This window comes from Rhinoraja longicauda, chromosome 28 (assembly GCF_053455715.1).
Source record: "Rhinoraja longicauda isolate Sanriku21f chromosome 28, sRhiLon1.1, whole genome shotgun sequence".
Classification (NCBI taxonomy): domain Eukaryota; kingdom Metazoa; phylum Chordata; class Chondrichthyes; order Rajiformes; family Arhynchobatidae; genus Rhinoraja; species Rhinoraja longicauda.
The window spans coordinates 21874969-21894280 of NC_135980.1; the positions used below are offsets into that span (position 1 = coordinate 21874969).

At 46.8% G+C, this 19312-nt stretch overlaps 1 protein-coding gene across 2 annotated transcripts in view; it reads right to left on the reverse strand.

Moving 5' to 3' along the window:
• Nucleotides 1-2474: 2474 nt before the first annotated feature.
• Nucleotides 2475-19312, reverse strand: part of atp8b3 (ATPase phospholipid transporting 8B3) — a 127508-nt gene continuing 110670 nt past the window's right edge. For both annotated transcript variants that reach the window (XM_078424146.1, XM_078424145.1), the window contains exons 26-29: nt 15507-15752; nt 12762-12900; nt 9794-9924; nt 2475-4682 (exon numbers count right to left, since the gene is read on the reverse strand). In XM_078424146.1, coding sequence (XP_078280272.1) covers nt 4446-4682; nt 9794-9924; nt 12762-12900; nt 15507-15752 — 753 coding nt within the window. In that variant the 3' untranslated portion in view covers nt 2475-4445. The remainder of the gene's footprint in view (nt 4683-9793; nt 9925-12761; nt 12901-15506; nt 15753-19312) is intronic.

Consider the following 19312-nt stretch of genomic DNA (forward strand, 5'->3'; position numbering starts at 1 on the left):
TGATGAGTAGAGAGGATTGGGGATGTGCAAAGATTGGGGGGAGTCAGTCTCAGTCCACCCCACGACAGAAAGATGTTATTGTCTCACTGGGGAAATAAATCCTAAATCACAGCGCCAAGAACTGCCATTGCGGAAAAGTGAGATAGCAGCAAATTAATAGGATAACTGATTTAAATTCTAAACGTGGCTCCGGGCTCCTTGATGCACTATGATCTCAAGTCCCACGAGGGCCAAAGCTCTTACATGTCAGATGTGGCCCAAAGTGACAACAGGCTGGCATGCCCATAAGTTCATGCTCTCCGAGCTGGGCCATTCGGCCCATCAAGTCTACTCCTCCATTCGTTCATGGCTGATCTATCTTTCCCTCTCAACCCCGTTTACCTGCACCCGGAGGAAACCCACATGGTCACAGAGAGAGCGTGCAAACTTCGTACAGGCATGTGGAGAATTTCCATCACACCCGTGACTTCTGCCTGATTTTGACGATAATGTTTTCACGAGTTCGCTAGTTATAGGAGTAGAATTAGGCCATTCGGCCCATCGAGCACTCCTCCATTCAATCATGGCTGATCTCTGCCTCCTAATCCCATTTTCCTGCCTTCTCCCCATAACGCCTGACACCTGTACTAATCAAGAACCTGTCAATCTCCAATTTAAAAATATCCATTGACTTGGCCTCCACAGTTTTCTGTGGCAATGAATTTCAGTTTCACCACCCTCTGACAAAATTAATTCCTTCTCATCTCCTTTCTACAGGTAATCCTTTTATTCAGAGGCTATCGTCTCTGGTCCTAGACACTCCCACTAGTGGAAACATCCTCTCCACATTCACTCTGTGCAGGCCTTTCACTATTCGGTAAGTTACAATGAGGTCCCTCCTCATCCTTCTAAACTCCAGCGAGTACAGGCCCAGTGCCTTCAAACGCTCATCTTACGTTAACCCAATCATTCCTGGGATCATTCTCGTAAACCTCCCCTGGCCCTTCTCCAGCGCCAGCACATCCTTCCTCAGATATAGGGCCCAAGATGTGTTCCTCGAGGAAAGGAACAGCAGAAGATGCATTTAGAACAGAACAGTACAGCACAGGCCCAGTCCCTTTGGCCCACAATGTCTGTGCCGACCCTATTGCCTGGACCAAGCCTTATCTGCCTGCACATCAACCTTACCCCTCCATTCCCTGCATAGCCAGGGACCTCTCCAAAAGTCTCTTAAAAGCCATTATCATACCAACCTCCACTACCACCACCCCCAGCAGTGGTTTCCAGGTACTCATCACGCTCTGTGTGTAAAACGTGAGCTGCACATCTCCTTAAAACGTTGTCCCTCTCACATTAAAGCTATGCCCTCCACTATTTGATCTTTCCATCTTGGATAAAAGGTTCTGATTATCTACACTATCTCTGCCTCTCATCATTTTAATATACTTTTATCAGGTCTCTCTTCAACCCCCGGCGATCCAGAGAAAACAATCCAAGACTGTCTAACTTCCTCCTGTAACTAATACTGTCTAATCCAGGCAGCATTCTGGTAAACCTCCTCTGCACCTTTTCCAAAGCCTCCACATCCTTCTTGCAATGGGGTGTCCTGCACAACAAGCAATTCTCCAAATGCGGCCTAACCAAAGTCCTGCAGAGCTGCTCATGACTTCCTGACTCTAATACTCAATATGTGCAAGAAGGAACTGCAGATGCTGGTTTAAACCGAAGATAGACACAAAAGGTTGAAGTAACTCAGCGGGACAATACTCAATATCCTGACCAATGAAGACAAACATACCATATATACCATAGAAGGACGAGAGGAGATCTTATCGAAATGTATAAGATTATTAAGGGGTTGGACACGTTAGAGGCAGGAAACATGTTCCCAATGTTGGGGGAGTCCAGAACAAGGGGCCACAGTTTAAGAATAAGGGGTAGGCCATTTAGAACGGAGATGAGGAAAAACTTTTTCAGTCAGAGAGTTGTGAATCTGTGGAATTCTCTGCCTCAGAAGGCAGTGGAGGCCAATTCTCCGAATGCATTCAAGAGAGAGCTAGATAGAGCTCTTAAGGATAGCGGAGTCAGGGGGTATGGGGAGAAGGCAGGAACGATCAGCCATGATCACATTGAATGGCGGTGCTGGCTCGAAGGGCCGAATGGCCTCCTCCTGCACCTATTGTCTATTGTCTTCTTTGCCACTTATCATCCCATTAATCTACCGAAAAGAACTATTGGAGTATTGGCTTGGAAAATGCAAGGCACCAAAAGAAAGTTTCGGAAGGGCCTTGAAGTGAATGTATGTGGGAGGGGAGGGAGATGCATTGGCAGAGGCTGGCTCCACCATGATGAAGATTAGCTTTAGATTTATTATTGTCACGTCTACTGAGGCACAGTGAAAAGCTTTATTTCACAAGCTATCCAATGGTCAGTTTAATACCATACATAAATACAATCAAGCCAAACTCAAGTACAATAGGTAGTGTGAAGGGGAAGATACAGAGTGCGGATTATAGTTCTCAGCACTCTGGCGCATCAGTTCCAGAGACAAAGTCCAATGTCCGCAATGGGGTAGATGTGAATTGGACTGTAACCCTATCTTACAGAAGGACCATTCAGAAGCCTAATAGCAGGTTGAAGAAGCTGTTCCTTGCAGATGGAGTAAGTTTTCAGCTGATGAACCTGAAGAAGGGGTAATCAGATCTAGTAAATCAGTTGAACAAAGAGATGGGTTTTGGTTGGTGGGCCGAAAAGGCCTGTTTCCGCGCTGTATATATATATGATATGATATGATATGATATGATTGTAGAGGGAGGTAATCAGAGTCCTGAGCAGCAGAAACAGGCTCTTGGGGGCCCACGGAGTTATGCTGACCACCAAGCAACCGTTTACATTAAGGGTCAGTGTAGGATCACCTTTCCCACATTCCCATCCACTCCATCCAAAGACCACCACTCCAGGGGCAATTTACAATGGTCAATTAACCTACCGGCCCTTACGTCCTTTGGGCTGTGCGGAGAACAAATGGAAGAAAACCATGCGCTCATATGGGGAAGGTGCAAGTTTCACACCGACGGAGCCAATGGTCAGGATCGCTGGGAGCTATCAGGCCGATGGTTTGGTAGTCGCACCACTTCGGGGGTCATTTTGTGAAGAAGAACAAGGAGCGACGGCTAACAGTGAGAACTTGATGGGAGACAACGTCCTGGAACGCGATGAATGTCGCGAGTCTCTGGTGGAAATCTCAGTCAGGCTGGTGGTCTTGAGTAGCCCCCCGACATGATCCACAGGCAGCCCTGTGGCAACGCTTTTTGAGATGGCGCACGTCAGCGTGACACATCGGCACCTCGTAAAGAGTTAGAAACTGGAAATTCACATTTTTAGAATTCTTAATATTACAAAAAAAGATTTGAAGTTTAAAAAGACACTGAAGTTTAAAAACTAAAATTTATTAATTAAATTATGGTGGTCCCGACCTGAAAGAGTTTAAGAGGCTTGCAGGACAACATTCCGCCTTATTCACCAACAGCAAAGAACAATATGCATACCGGCACCTTTTTAGCTACAGAGTCTGTCTGAACCTATATCCAGTGGTGGAAATATCAAAGACGAAAGGCCATATACCTTTAAGGTGAGCGGGGCAAAGTTTAAAGGGGATGTATGGGGCGTATTTTTACTTTTTTACATAGAGCGTTTCAGAGGCTGAGGGGAGTCCTGAGAGAAGAGTATAATATTATGAAAGGTACAGATGGAGGTAGACAGTCCAAACCTTCCTTCCCAGGGAATTCATTGCCACAGACGGCTGTGGAGGCCAAGTCAATGGATGTTTGTTACGGTGGAGATTGACAGATTCTTGATTAGCAAGGGTGTCAGGGGTTATGGGGAGGAGAATGCGGTTGAGAGGGAAGGATAGATCAGCCATGATTGAATGGCGGAATAGACTTGATGGGCCGAATGGCCTTATTCTGCCTCTAGAACATATGAGGGTGGGTATGTCAAAGACTCGAGGGCTTAGTTTTAAGGCGAGAGGAACAAAGTGCAGAGGAGATGTGCGGAACAAGTTTTTGGAACAGAGGGCGGTGGGTGGCTGGAACAAGCTGCTAGTGGTGGTGGAGGCAGATATAATAGTGGCATTTTGAGAGGCACATAGATATGCAGGGAATGGAGGGGTTTGGAACACATGCAGGCAGAGGAGATTAGTTTATCTTGGCATCTTGTTCAGCACTTTCATGTGGCGTATTGTTCTATGTTAAAAATTGGTGGGCCGAAGGTCCTGTTTCTGTACTCCACGACTCTCTGATTAAGGCATTATAGGGAAAGGCACTGTCACCTTCAAGTAGCAAGGACAATACAAAGTATCGCCAAAGGCCGATAAGTCAAGAATCCTCCAACCAACTTCACATTGTCTGTGTCTCATGAAACAGGATTGCGATATCTTCCAGCATCTCTGTAACATCATAGTGCCATCAGAGTTGTTCATTATTCGCCTCCACATTGATGTTGGGCTCGGTTTTCTCAGAGTTTGTTGATTGCAAAGACGTATTTTTCTTCCGTAGGCTTGCTCCAGACGTAATGAGATTAGCAAAGCCTTTGTTCTGGGAGAAAGCGTAGCTTGAGCGACGATACACCGATTCCCGCTTGAAATGAGAAGCCTTATCGTCCATCATTCGTCCACCTTTGTTTAGCAGGTCCTCGTAGATTACCTGAAGGTAACCAGAAAGGTTGACAGTGATCATTAGAATAACCATTCCCTCTTATGTAGAAGATAGACATAAAAGTGCTGGAGCAACTCAACAGGTCAAGCGAGCAGCATCTCGGGAGAAAAGGAACACAGGAAAATAGGAGCAGGAGTAGGCCAACCGGCCCCTCGAGCCCGCTCCGCCATTCAATACGATCATGGCTGATCCCACCCCAACCCCCTTCCCACTATCGCCCTTCTTCCCACCCAAAAGAACCGTGTGATCTCCTGGGAGAGGCGAAAAAACGGATAAAAACCCAGGCCAATTTGGGGAAAAAATCCGGGAAATTCCTCTTCGACCCCAAGCTAGGCGATCGAAACTTGTCCAGGAGATTACTCAGGTCTTATAGAACAGGTGACGTTTCCGGTCGGAACCCTTCTTCAGACCTTTTCTCCAGTATAAACCAGCATTTGCAGTTCCCGCCCACTTATGTAGACATCTGGTTACAGTTTACAGATGCTAACCTGTTATCTGGTTATGAGTTTACAGCATGGATACACGCCCTTCGGCCCACCGAGTCAGTGCCGGCCACCCATCACCCATTCTCACCAGTTCTATGTTATCCCACTTTCGCATCCACATTTAGGAGCAATTTGCAGAGGGCCAATTAACCTACATACAAGATTGACCGCCAAACAGGAGTTCTATCGCAGTGAACGAGTGTGTGAAGTATGCAGCCCTCAGTTACATTTAGCATTGCTGAACATCTGAATGCGGTAAGTGCTTTCTGAATAATGGTGATCTCCAGGTTCAGGTACAACTTCTTCCCACCAACCCTCAGGCGATTGAACACCACAAACACCAACTAATATTTTTCACTAATATTGTTTTTTAAAAAATTTATTGGACTTATTTTGGTTTGTTTTATTCTGTTATCAATCGAGTTCTGTGTTTACAGACCTGTTGTGTTGCTGCAAGTATAAACAAGAATTTCATTGTTCTGTTTTGGCACATATGACAATTAAACACCCTTGACTTGACTCTTAAATAAGTGCAATGCTTCCAAATTAACGTGGTAGTTCTAACTCCATTTTAAGCTCTGAAGCACAATATTGTTCTTGGTAGAGACCAGTGTGTCTAATGGAAATGGATGTCAGATACAGGTGCAAAAGACGGACATCTTTACAAGCTGGAAAGGGTGCAGAGATTTACAAGGATATTGCCAGAACCCAAGGGCCTGAGCTACAGGGAGAGGTTAAGCAGGCTAAGACTCTACCCCTTGGAGCGCAGGAGGATGAGGGGTGATAGAATAGAGGTGTACAAAATCATGAGTGGAATAGATCAGGTAGACGCACAGAGTCTCTTGCCCAGAGCAGTGGAATCGAAAACCAGAGGACATAGGTTTAAGGTGTGGGGGGGGGAGATTTAAAAGAAACATGAGGGGTATCTTTTTCACATAAAGGGTGGTGGGTGTATGGAACAAGCTGCCGGAGGAGGTAGTTAAGACAGGTGCTCAAACAACCATTTGGACAGGTACATGGATACGACAGGTTTAGAGGGATATGGACCAGACTTAGGCAGGTGGGACTAATGCAGAGGGGACATGTTGGTCGGCGTGGGCAAGTTGGGCCATAGGGCCTGTTTTCACACTGTCTGACTCTGAGTCTAGGACTGGCAAGGAAAATATGGAGAGGCTGGCAAGATGGCAGACTCCAGACCGTGCCAAATTGTACCCCTTCTATGGGGGCAGGAGGCCCACCCGGCTGATAATACCCTCTGGGGAAACGGCCATGAGGCAGAGAGGGATCCATGATAAGAGCAGGCACACAGGCAATGTTCTGCACAAACCCTGGCCTGGAATACCTGACAGCCTTTATCATATATGTAGGAAGGAACTGCAGATACTGGTTTAAACCGAAGATAGGCACAAAATGCTGGAGTAACTCAGTGGGACAGGCAGCAACTCCGGAGAGAAGGAATGGGTGACGTTTCGGGTCGAGACCCTTCTTCAGACTCTGTGAAGTTACTGAGTTTACTTACTCCAGCATTTTTTGTCTCCCTTCAGCCTTTAACACATCAACGCAGTCAAAGACTTTAAACCTTTGAATTTCACTTTAGATTGCATAATGAAGAAAAAAAAGAGTTTAATTGTAAAACTTAAAAGGATTAAAGACATTTGGGGCGGCGTGGTGACGCCGTGGCCGGGCTGCTGCCTTATAGCCCCAGAGACCTGGGTTGCTTGTCTATATGGAGTTTGTACCTTCTTCCCGTGACCTGCATGGGTTATCTCAGGGAGCTCCAGTTTCCTCCCACGCTCCAAAGCCGCACAGGTTTGTAGGCTAATTGGCTTTGGTAAAGATTGCAAATTGCCCCTTGTGTATGTAGTGTCGTTTTAGTGTGCGGGGATCACTGGTCAACACGCCGAAGGGCCTGTTTCCGCGCTGTACCTCTAAACTGAATATTTCATGAAGTAGCTCAACATTTAGCAGGACTTACCTTATCCCACCTGGTCAATGATCTGAGTTTACCTTTCATACATACACCAGCCCTCTCTGACACAAAGCTGACGGTCTGATGCAAAGTCCAACCAGCCCTGTCTCCAGCACATCAGCGCCCACCACTTTATTCAATGGCGAGTTCAGGTTAATCTGACCTCCAGCATGACTCCAAGGACAGGAAAGGTTGAGAGGAATAGGGGCAGAAACACGGGGGGGGAGGGGGGGGGGGGGGTGGCGGCACTGGCGAAGTTGGGGCACCTTGGTCGGTATGGATGAGTTGGGCGGAAGGGCCTGCGTCTGTGCTGTATGACTCTATAGCTCAGCTTGATGTGTTTGGCTTAACATGGATGGAGGTTTGAGACGAGGCCAGGAGTTTGTGAAGATCCAGTGGTTCTCAGCTCCATTTTGGCTTACGGACGAATAAGTTAGGAGCAGAAATAGGAGTCAGCCTGCTTCGACATCCAACAACATTGTGGCTCGGGCACAACCTCAAAAATACTCATTCCTAAAGACTTGTAGTAACCTTTCAAACCTCCTGTTTACGTAGAATCTCTCTACTTCTGCCTTGAAAACATTCAGAAGATCTGCTTCCATAAGACTTTGGTGAAGAGAGTTCTAACACCGTGTCAGAAAAACCTGAATCTTCATCATCTATCTTAATTGGGCACCTGCTTATTTGTTTAAAGGGAACCCTAAATCTATATTCTTCCACGAAACAAAACATCCTCTCCACGTCGAACCTATCGAGACCCAATTCTCCATCAATGCTATTTTTGAAAGCTGCCGTGAGTCCCCCTTGCCAATAAAGCTGTAAAGATGAGTATAGGTACACTGCCTGGTCCATCACAGGTACTGAACTCCCCACCATCAATGGGATATCTAGTAGGCAATGCCTCATAAAGGCAGTCAGTATCACCATCCTGGCCATGCACTCATTTCACTCATCCCTTCGGGAAGAAGGTACAGGAGTCTGAAAACCATAACCACCAATTTCAAGAGTAGCTTCTCCCCAACAACCATCAGGCTCTTCAACACTACACAACTCTGACCTCAACTATTAACTTCTATGGACTGTCTTTGCTTCAGCTGAGGGGGGGCTTTTTGCACTAGTTTTGAGGTTATTAATTTATTGAATTTTTTTCTTTGAGTTGAGTTTGAGTTCAGTTTATTGTCACATGTACCGAGGTACAGTGAAAAGCTCTTGTTTGCGTGCTAACCAGACAGCGGAAAGACAATACGTGGTTACAACCGAGCCATCCACATTGTACAGATACATGATAAAGGGAATAACGTGAATAATGTTTAGTGCAGGATAAAGTCCAGTAAAGTCCAATCAAAGATAGTCCGAGGGTCTTCAATGAGGTAGATAGTAGCTCAGGACTGCTCTCTTGTTGTTTGTAGGATGGTTCAGTTGCCTGATAACAGCTGGGAAGAAACTGTCCCTGAATTTGGAGGTGTGCGTTTTCACACTTCTATACCTCTTGCCTGATGGGAGAGGTGAGAAGAGGTAGTGGCCAGGTTGCGACTCATGCTTGACTATGCTGGAGGCCTTGCCGAGGCAGCGTGGGGTATAAATGGAAGGGAGGTTGGTTTGTGTGATGGTCTGGGCTGCGTCCACAATTCTCTGCAATTTCTTGAGGTCTTGGACGGAGCTGTTCCCAAACCAAGCTGTGATGCATCCCGATAAAATGCTTTCTACGGCGCAGTTGTAGGAGTTGGTGCGTGTTGTTGGGGTCATGCCAAACTTCCTAAGCCTTCTAAGAAAGTAGAGGCATTGGTGTGCTTTCTTGGCCATTGCTTTAATATGGGTGCTCCAGGAGAAGTCTTGGTGATATTTACTCCTGGGAATTTGAAGCTTTTAACCATGTTTACTTCCGCGCTGTTAGTTGATTGTATGTTACCTATGAGTATTGTGTTTACCGGCTTGTTCTGCTGTGGCAAGCAAGAATTTTATTGCTCCATTGTCAGTAGACATGTCAATTAAACACACGACTCATGAGTGACCCAGATAGATCGCTAAGGTTCTCTGGCTTATGAAGAGAGGTTGGATCAATTCTAAACGAGAGTTTAGAAGAAGGAATCTTATAAAACCTCTAACGGGACTGGACAAATTGGATGCAGGAGAGATGTTCCCGGGTGGTGGGGAAGTTACAATCTAAGGATAAGGGATAAGACCAATAAAGTTTGAGATGGATTCATTTCTTCTCCCAGACACGAGTTCACCAGCTGATGCATGCCTTCTTCTCCCGGCGAGCGGTGAACCTGTGGAACCCACTGCCACTAGAAGAGTTGACCAAATCAAGCTATTTTTCTAGAGGCAGGAAGGATAGCCGGATTAGGGGAAAAAAGTCGATAGGGGGAAAAAAGTTGAATTGGATGTTCAACCAGTATCATGTTGAATGGCGGGGAAGTCTCGAGGTCCATCTCTGGTCTTATTTTTCCAAGTTTCTACCCTCCAATTAGCCGACCTTGGGAGCGTATTATGAGGAAAGTAATGCGTTAGCGTTTCCGTCATCCACATTCATACAATGTAAACATGCGATGGTTTTCCAATGTAGGCACATAGCTTGCGCGTATTTCCCTCTTAACTGTAAACAAATACCCGACTAAAGAACAATTCAAATCGCCAGCACTTACAATTCCAGCATCTTTGGAGCTAAAGCAGCGTAAAATGAATCGAAATGTAAGAGAAGGGATGATGTTGATGGCGACAACCAGCAGGACGGTGAGCCAAAATAATGGTTGTTTGAAAGCATTGAGTGCTGCACCTATAAAAGCAAATCAACAACGTTTAGAACGACAGAACTTTATTTATCCCAGGAGGGAAATCGATCTGCCAACAGTCATAAAAGCACAAAGTACATGAAACATGAAATTAAAGTGACGAGTGGAAAGGATTGGGGGATGTGCAAAGATTTGGCATCAGTCCACCCCACGACAGAAGGGGGAGGAGTTGCACAGTTTGACAGCCACAGGGAAGAAGGATCTCCTGTGGCGTTCTGTGCTGGCATCTTGGTGGAACCAGTCTGTTGCTGAAGGTGCTCCCTCAGGTTGACCAGTGTGTCAAGGATGCACTTGCTATCCTTCTCTTCACATTATGGAGTGATATGTGAACCACAGCAATAGACTGGACAAATTTGGAAGCAATCAAAGTGGCATATATGAAACTATTGCTATTGGCATATGGCCTTGCGGGGAATAGAAGGACATGGATTATGCACAGGCAGATAAGGGTTGGTCTTGGCATCGGCTGCAGGAGCCCCTCCCCCCCCCCCCCCCCCTGTGGAACGAAGGCTGAAGAGGTCTGGGCGTGAAGAGGGCCGACCTGAATGGAGGAGGAGATGGTTGCAACAGGCCTTTGTGGCCAGCTGCAGCAGGGACTGTAAAAGGGCACCAAAGTGGCGCCTCTCGAACATGGACTCAGTGGGCTGCTCTGCGCAGACTGCACTAACTGGGGCGATTGTGCTGATGTACGAGGACAGTCCTGCAGATCTGCATGCATAAAATGTATTTCACTCTACCTGGTACATGTGACAATAAAGAAATCGCTGACCATACTTAGCACTGACAGTGTGGGCTAAAGGGCCTGTTCTTCTGATGTCCTGTTCTACGTTCTCTGCTCTATGAATGGCCATCCCTCCAGCTCTGGTCTATCACAGTTGGAGTATGGACAACCAACTGTTTGGTTTTGATTTTTGCTTGAAAGATATTGCATGGACAACAGCCCTTTGGCCCACGCTGAACATTAATCACACTAGTTCTGTGTTATCCCACTTCGCATCTACTCCCCACACACCAGGGGCCAATTTACAAGGGGGCCAATTAACCTATGAACCCGCACATTTTGGGATGTGGGAGGAAAGTGGTGAACCCGGAGGAAACCCACGCGGTCACCCACGCAAACTCCACACAGACAGGACTCGAGGTCGGGATCGAACCCGGGTCTCTGGTGCCATGAGGCAGCAGCTCTACCAGCTGTGCCACTGTGGTGCTCAGGGATAATCAACTCAATGTCTCAAATCATCACCTATTCCTTTTCTTCAGAGAGGCTGTCTGACCCGTTGAGTTACTCCAGCTTTTTGTGCCTATCTTCGGTGTAAACCAGCATCTGCAGTTCCTTCCTCCACACAAGATACTTCGTCTGTCCCTTCTAAATCCATACCTTCCCTGCTGTGTCTCTAAACTACAGTTCATTAAATGGAAGAAAGATGCTTCATATACACTGGAATTTAGAAGGATGAGGGGGGATCTTATTGAAACATATAAGATAATTAGGGGATTGGACACATTAGAGGCAGATAACATGTTCCCAATGTTGGGGGAGTCCAGAACAAGGGGCCACAGTTTAAGAATAAAGGGTAGGCCATTTAGAACGGAGATGAGGAAGAACTTTTTCAGTCAGAGAGTGGTGAAGGTGTGGAATTCTCTGCCTCAGAAGGCAGTGGAGGCCAGTTCGTTGGATGCTTTCAAGAGAGAGCTGGATAGAGCTCTTAAGGATAGCGGAGTGAGGGGGTATGGGGAGAAGGCAGGAACGGGGTACTGATTGATAGTGATCAGCCATGATCGCATTGAATGGCGGTGCTGGCTCGAGGGGCTGAATGGCCTACTCCTGCACCTATTGTCTATTGTCTATTGTCTATTAACAATTGTCCTAAAAGACAGATAGTTAAACAGAATATGAACTAGTTTTCATAATACTTTAAAACACAACACCATGCAGGGGCCCAGTGGTGTAGCTGGTAGAACTACTGCCTCACAGCGCTGAAGACCTGGGCTCGACCCTGACCTCAATTGCTGTCTGTGTGGAGTTTGCACGTTCTCCCTGTGACCGCGTGGGTTTTTCTTAAGGGTGCTCCCGGTTTCCTCCCACATCCCAAAGGTGTGCAGGTTTGTAGGTTAATTGTCCTTTGTGATTTCCCCTCCTAGTGTGTAGAGAGTGGATGAGAAGGTTGTGATACAAAGAACTCTAGTGAATGGGAATTCGTTGTTTGGCATGGGCTCGGTGGGCCAAAGGGCCTGTTTCCATGCTGTGTCTCTAAACTACAGTTCATTAAATGGAAGAAAGATGCTTCATGCGATATGCTCATGTTCATAAGAGAGCAGCAGAATCAGGCCATTCGGCCCATCAAGCCTCCGCCATTCAATCATGGCTGATCTATCTCTCCCTCTTTACCCCCATTCTCCTGCCTTCTCCCCATAACCCCTGACACCCTTGATATGCTGGTATATGCTGCATTCAAGGACTGCCGCTAAGAAGCTTCCCCTTAGACTGCAAAGATGATGCTTCAGAAAATGGCGGACAACGCTAAACTTTATAGAGCTGAAATAAAATCTCCACTATAGAAATGGGTAAAAAGCCCCAAGTAAAGCATCAGCCGACAACATTCCAACATGGGCAGGTGTGACTGGCGTAGATGGGGTATCTCGTCAGCATGGCCAATGTGGGCCGAAGGGCCTGTTTCCATGCTGTATGACACTATGATTCGATACTGTACAATCTGCTAAACGTTTCTCTGCGGCATGTCGACATTTGGGCAGAATGATACAACAACTCTTTGGGTACATTATGAACTGTACAGGTGAACGGATCCAATGGACGCCTTACCGTTGAATTGAAACATGTACGGATTCCTCCGGGACAGAAAATTGCTCTGAGTCAAAAAGGTCATGCAGAAATAGAGAAAGAAATCAATCATGATAGCCACCACGGATGGAACGGTCCAGGAGGAAATATCCAACATTATCTGTTCAGAGAATAAATTGTTTAGCATGAAAACTTCGTAAGACAAACATTTGGGCATTGAAGATGATGTTACTAGTACTTCCACTCTCATACAAAGACACCATCATTTAAACAAATGGTACATTTAAAATGACAGACAACTCTAGAAAATATCTTGCCAATACTTGGCATCCAAATTCCAGTCAACGTGGCAACAGTTGGCACCAGAGAGTGTAACTTACAGAGTTGGGAGACCATAAGATCTTTAGACATGGGAGCAGAATTGGCCCATTCGACCCATTGAGTCTGCTCTGCCATCTGATCCTGGCTGAACTATTTTTCCTTCTCAACCACATACTCCTGCCTCCTCCCCATAACCTTTGAAGCCCTTCGTAATCAAGAACCTATCAATGTCCGCTTTAAAAATATCCACTGTCTTGTCCTTCACAGCCATCTGTGGCAATTAATTCCATAGATTCGCCACCCTCTGGCTAAAGACATTCCTCCTCCCGTTACATTATGAGGTCCTCCTAATCATTTATCAAATCAAGATTGGTTTTAGTTTTTAGTTTTAGAGGTACAGCGTGGAAACAGGCCCTTCGACCCACCGAGTCCACGCCGACCAGTGATCACCCATTGACTAGTTCTATCCTACACACTGGGGACAATTTACAGAAGCCAATTAACCTACAAATCTGCATGTCTTTGGAGTGTGGGAGGAAACCGGAGCCCCCGAAGAAAACCCACACGGTTCATAAGTTCATAAGTGATGTGAGTAGAATTAGGCAATTCAGCCCATCAAGTCTACTCCGCCATTCCATCATGGCTGATCTATCTCTCCCTCCTAATCCCATTCTCCTGCCTTCACCCCATAACCCCTGATCCCCGTACTAATCAAGAATCTATCTATCTCTGCCTTAGAAATATCCATTGACTTGGCCTCCACAGCCTTCTGTGGCAATGAATTCCACAGATTCACCACCCTCTGACTAAAGAAGAAAGGTTAGAAGGAGAAGGTACAACGTAGAGACAGCACCCGTGGTCAAGATCGATCCCAGGTCCCTGCTGCTGTAAGGCAGCAACTCTACCACTGCGCCACTGTGCTGCCCAAGAGATAGACCATATACCAAAGGATTGAAAGATTATAGTCAAGGTGATTTCTGATGTTGCAGGGAGTTTAGAAGGTGGTTCCTCGGAGAGCTAAGTACGAAGGTACAGGTCCACCACCGATTTTCCTGCAAAACTTTTATTCCGGACAAAATTATGAAAATGCACTTGAAATCCACCCTGGAAGTCTCTCCGAAAATGTATCACCTCGGAAGGAAAAGGCCAGAATCTGTGCCCGAGGTCAGAACTTGCCCTTTCCCTTCCTCCAGTTCGCTACTCTCTACCTTCAGTCTGAAGAAGGGTCTCGACCCGAAACGTCACCCATCCTTTTTCTCCAGAGATGCTGCCTGACCCGCTGAGTTACTCCAGCACTTTGTGTCTATCTCACATGCTAGTTCAGGCTCAAGGGGTTGCAGCATCTAATGCTGCCGCAGATTTTCTTTTCTTCTTTGTGTGTAGGTGAGGATAGCGAGCACAGGAGGGACCTCTTCGTTCACAGGGTTGAAATTCTTTGGCGCTGCCTGCAGTAATGTCCCCAGTGTTGAGAGTACTCAAGGTGTTGTATTCACTGGAGTTTAGAAGGATGAGAGGGGATCTTATAGAAACATATAAAATTATAAAAAGACTGGACAAGCTAGATGCAGGAAAAACGTTCCCAATGTTGGGCGAGTCCAGAACCAGGGGCCACAGTCTTAGAATAAAGGGGAGGCCATTTAAAACTGAGGTGAGAAGGAACTTTTTCACCCAGAGTTGTGAATTTGTGGAATTCTCTCCCACAGAGGGCAGTGGAAGCCAAATCACTGGATGAATTTAAGAGAGATAGAGCTCTAGGGGCTAGTGGAATCAAGGGATATGGGGAGAAGACAGGCACGGGTTATTGATTGTGGACGACCAGACATGATCACAATGAATGTCGGTGCTGGCTCGAAGGGCCGAATGGCCTCCTCCTGCACCTATTTTCTATGTTTCTATGTTGAGTTCAAGAGACAATTGGAATCCAAGGGAGAGAAGAAGCGCAGAGAATGGGCGGAGGAGGCACAGGATCGGCCACATTGATGAGATTGGTGGGTCAAATGCCAGGAGTTGTGAGAGCCACAATTCGTAAGCCCTGCTTAAACTAACAATATCACCCACCAAAGACAGACATGGAATGCTGGAGTAACTCAGCGACTCATGGTAGCATCTCCGGACAAAAGGAATGGGTGACGTTTCGGGTTAGAGACCCTCCTTCAGACTGAGAGTCGGGGGAGAGGGAAATTAGAGGCATGAAAAATGAAGGAAGGAACTGCAGATGCTGGTTTACACTGAAGATAGACACAAAATGCTGGAGTAACTCAGCAGGTCGGGCAGCATCTCTGGATAGAAGGAATGGGTGATGTTTCGGGTCGATACCCTTCTTCAGTCTGTCTATAGAGGTATGAAAAGGTGCAGAACCCACCGGCACGGTGTGGCAAGTATTTACATTTGTCTGCAGGATACTTAGCGTTGCTGTACAGGGTTATCTTTCATCATGAAACTTACCTCAATGTTAATAGTCAGCACAGCACCTGTACCAACGGCCATTGCCAAAAACTGATAACCTGACATTGTTGTGCCACCATGGCCCACTCCCTCCAAGAATGCTCCATACGGTATAAAAAATATGACGAATGAACTGAGAAGGCCATGGAGTATAGTAGCCAAGAAGGTCTTGTAATTGAATAGCTTGTTCCGTTGTCCAACTTTGTAGCGTTTAGGGTACTTGATACTCATGACATCGCTCAAATCCTGTAATTCCCAAAAAAAGCCAGACAGAGTTAGAAGCCGGGAAAACGTAGTGCTAAGGTCAATAACATTACTCAAAACGTGACCCACTCCTAAAACTTACCATGGGAAATGGACGACACTGGCCCAGAGGTATTTTTTAATTGAATTGAAAGATATAGCTTGGAAATGGGCCCTTGGGCCCGCCGGGACCACGACGACCATCGATCACCCATTCGCACTAGCTCAACGTTATCACACTTTTAATTGGCCTCTGAAAATTCCCCTCCGTTTGTCGGGTGCATACATACATAAGGTGTGAGGGTACGGCACGGTGGCGCAGTGGTGGAGATGTTGCCTTACAGCAGCAGAGATCCGGGTTCGATCCTGACTGCGGGTGCTGTCTGTGCGGAGTTTGTACGTTCTCCCCGTGACTGCGTGGGTTTTCTCCGGGATCTCCGGTTTTCTCCCACAATAGACAATAGACAATAGGTGCTGGAGGAGGCCATTCGGCCCTTCGAGCCAGCACCACCATTCAATGTGATCATGGCTGATCATTCTCAATCAGTACCCCGTTCCCAATGTTGGGGGAGTCCAGAACAAGGGGCCACAGTTTAAGAATAAGGGGTAGGCCATTTAGAACTGAGATGAGGAAAAACTTTTTCAGTCAGAGAGTTGTGAATCTGTGGAATTCTCTGCCTCAGAAGGCAGTGGAGGCCAATTCTCTGAATGCATTCAAGAGAGAGCTGGATAGAGCTCTTAAGGATAGCGGAGTCAGGGGGTATGGGGAGAAGGCAGGAACGGGGTACTGATTGAGAATGATCAGCCATGATCACATTGAATAGCGGTGATGGCTCGAAGGGCCGAATGACCTCCTCCTGCACCTATTGTCTATTGTCTATTGTCTTACTGACGACAATACGTTGTAAACTGGGGTCAAACAATTAGAATCATTGAGTCGTACAGCATAGAAACAGGTCTCTTGGACAAACTCATCCATGCCGACCATGATTGCCCCATCCAACCTAGTCCAATTACCCCATGTTCGGCCCATATCCCACCAAACCTTTCGCACCTGTCCAAATGTCTTTCAAGTGCTGTTCGTATTTGCCTCAACAACCTGTACCTGCAACTGTCTTAACTACCTCCTCTGGCGGGTCGATCCATATACCCACCATCCTCTGTGTGAAAGCGTTGCCCCTCAGGTTCCTATTAAATCTTTCTCCTCTCACCTTAAACCTATGTCCTCTGGTTCATGATTCCTCAACTCTGGATTATAGACTCTGCACATTCACCCTATCTATTTCCCTCGTGATTTTATACACCTCTGTAAGATCATCCCTCAGCCTCAAAGGAATAAAGTCCTCGCCTGCCCACAGTCTCCCTGTAGCTCAGGCCCTCGAGTCCTGGCAACAACATTCATGCAAATCTTCACTGCACTCTTTCCAAGTAGGTAATCTGACTAAGACAGCTCCCCGCCAAGTGAAATGGACGAAAATTAATGCGTTTTAGTTCCATTTCATTAAAATGTTTTACTGCTAAAGCTGCCAACACAGCCATCTGACAAGCACAAACTCAAAACGCTGACCTCCTAGCTCGGTGTGGCTTGGAGCCCTGGTTTGATTGTTCCGTGATGGCAATAGTCAGTGCAACACTGCCACCTCTTGGTGGGAAGAGATGAATCGTAAATCAGATTAAAAATGTAGGAAGGAACTGCAGATGCTGGTTTACACCGAAGATAGACACAAAATGCTGGAATAACTCAGCGGGACAGGCAGCATCTCTGGATAGAAGGAATGGGTCGAGACCCTTCTTCAGACTTCCAGAGATGCTGCCTGTCCCGCTGAGTTACTCCAGCATTTTGTGTCCATCTTCGATTTTAAACCAGCCTCACAGTTCCTTCCTACACCATAAATCTGTTAAATGGAAGAATTCAAGTCAAAGTCTGAAGAAGGGCCCCGACCCGAAACGTCGCCTGTCCATTCTCTCCAGAGATGCTGCCTGAGCTGCTGAGTTCCTCCAGCGCTTTGTGCTCTGCTCAGAATTCAAGTCAGGTTTATTGTTGTACGAGACTAAGTGGACCCATTGGGCCCAAATCTCTCCTGCATTGGTGCAGCACGCTCATCTCCCCCCCTCTCTCACTCTCCCCCTCCCTTCCCCCCTCACCACCCCCTCCCTCTCCCCTCCCTCCACCCCCCTCCCCTTCCCCTCCCCCTCACTCCATCCCCCTCAACCCCCTTATCCACCCTCCCCCCCCCCTCCCCCCTCCCTCCCTAGGAGATAGATTTAAACGTTAATATGTGAATAACTTAAAACATTTCAATTAAACTTCTTCCATTAGCACCAAAGGGACGACGGTGAGTAAGGTGGGCCTAAAATTGTCGCGCTATCGTGTGCCGTTTTGGCTGTAGTTCTGGAACAAACAAACAAACAAACAAACGAGAGTTTTAGTATATAGATGCACAAGTAGGGTGAGGAGAAGGTACAATCAAAATCTTGCTTGCCGCAGTGCAGGCAGAGACTGAGAACTCAAGGGGGAATCTTCGTTGTTTAATTAATATCTGCAGCATTTTGCCTCATGCCTGTTGCCTTTTATCAAATGGTCATTTTGTAATGAGCTTTCATTTCATTTTGTGCTCAAACCTTTTAAGCTGAGATGTGGCAGGGAGGAAGCCACTGATCACTTATTTATTTTATTTCGATCGACTGTTGTGGTCAGTGTTAAAGTTGCCCCTGGGCTTCTGCTGACTTTTGCCCGGAGGTCGCGGATTGGTGAAGATCAAGAAAGTGGAAACATATGAATTGTTTTTAACCGAAGATTGGCACAAAAGTGACCACAAAATCATACTGGTTTGCAGGTTAATTGGCCTCTGTAAATTAGCCTGAGTGTGTGGGGAGTGGATGAGAAAATGGGATAACGTAGAAAACACAAACGTGCTGGAGTAACAACACAATGTGTCGGGCAGCATCAATGGAGAGCGTGGATAGGTGACGTTTCGGGTTGGGACCCTTTTTCATCGAACCAGTGTGAATGGGTGATCGAAGATAAGACACAAAATGCTGCAGTAACTCAGCGGGCGGGACAGGCAGCATCTCCGGAGAGAAGGAATGGGTGACGTTTCGGGTCGAGACCCTTCTTCAGACTAATGTCAGGGGAGAGGGAGGTACATAGATAAGTGTAAGGTTCGGAAAACAAGACAATGGGAATGGAGATCAAGGAAAATGTAGAATAGATCATTGTTAGCTGGGAGAAGGTTTTAAGCTGGACGAGTTAAAAAGAGCCCCATACTCCGCATTTCCGAGCAGCCTCGGAGGAACTGCATGGACTTTCCTGTCTCACTGCCTCAGCGGGATGGTACAACATGGCACGTGGCCTTACAGCCCATTGAATTAGCGCGTGGAGGCAGGAGAGCAGGGAGGCTGAAGAGCTAACGTCAAATTGCCTCTCCATCGCACTGAAACCCTATCTGCATCAGTTTATATGTTCCGGTCCCAGACCACCGTGGACAGGACAGGTTTGGAGGGATATGGGCCAAACGCGGGCAGGTGGGACTAGAGTAGCTGGGTCATGTTGGCCGGTGTGG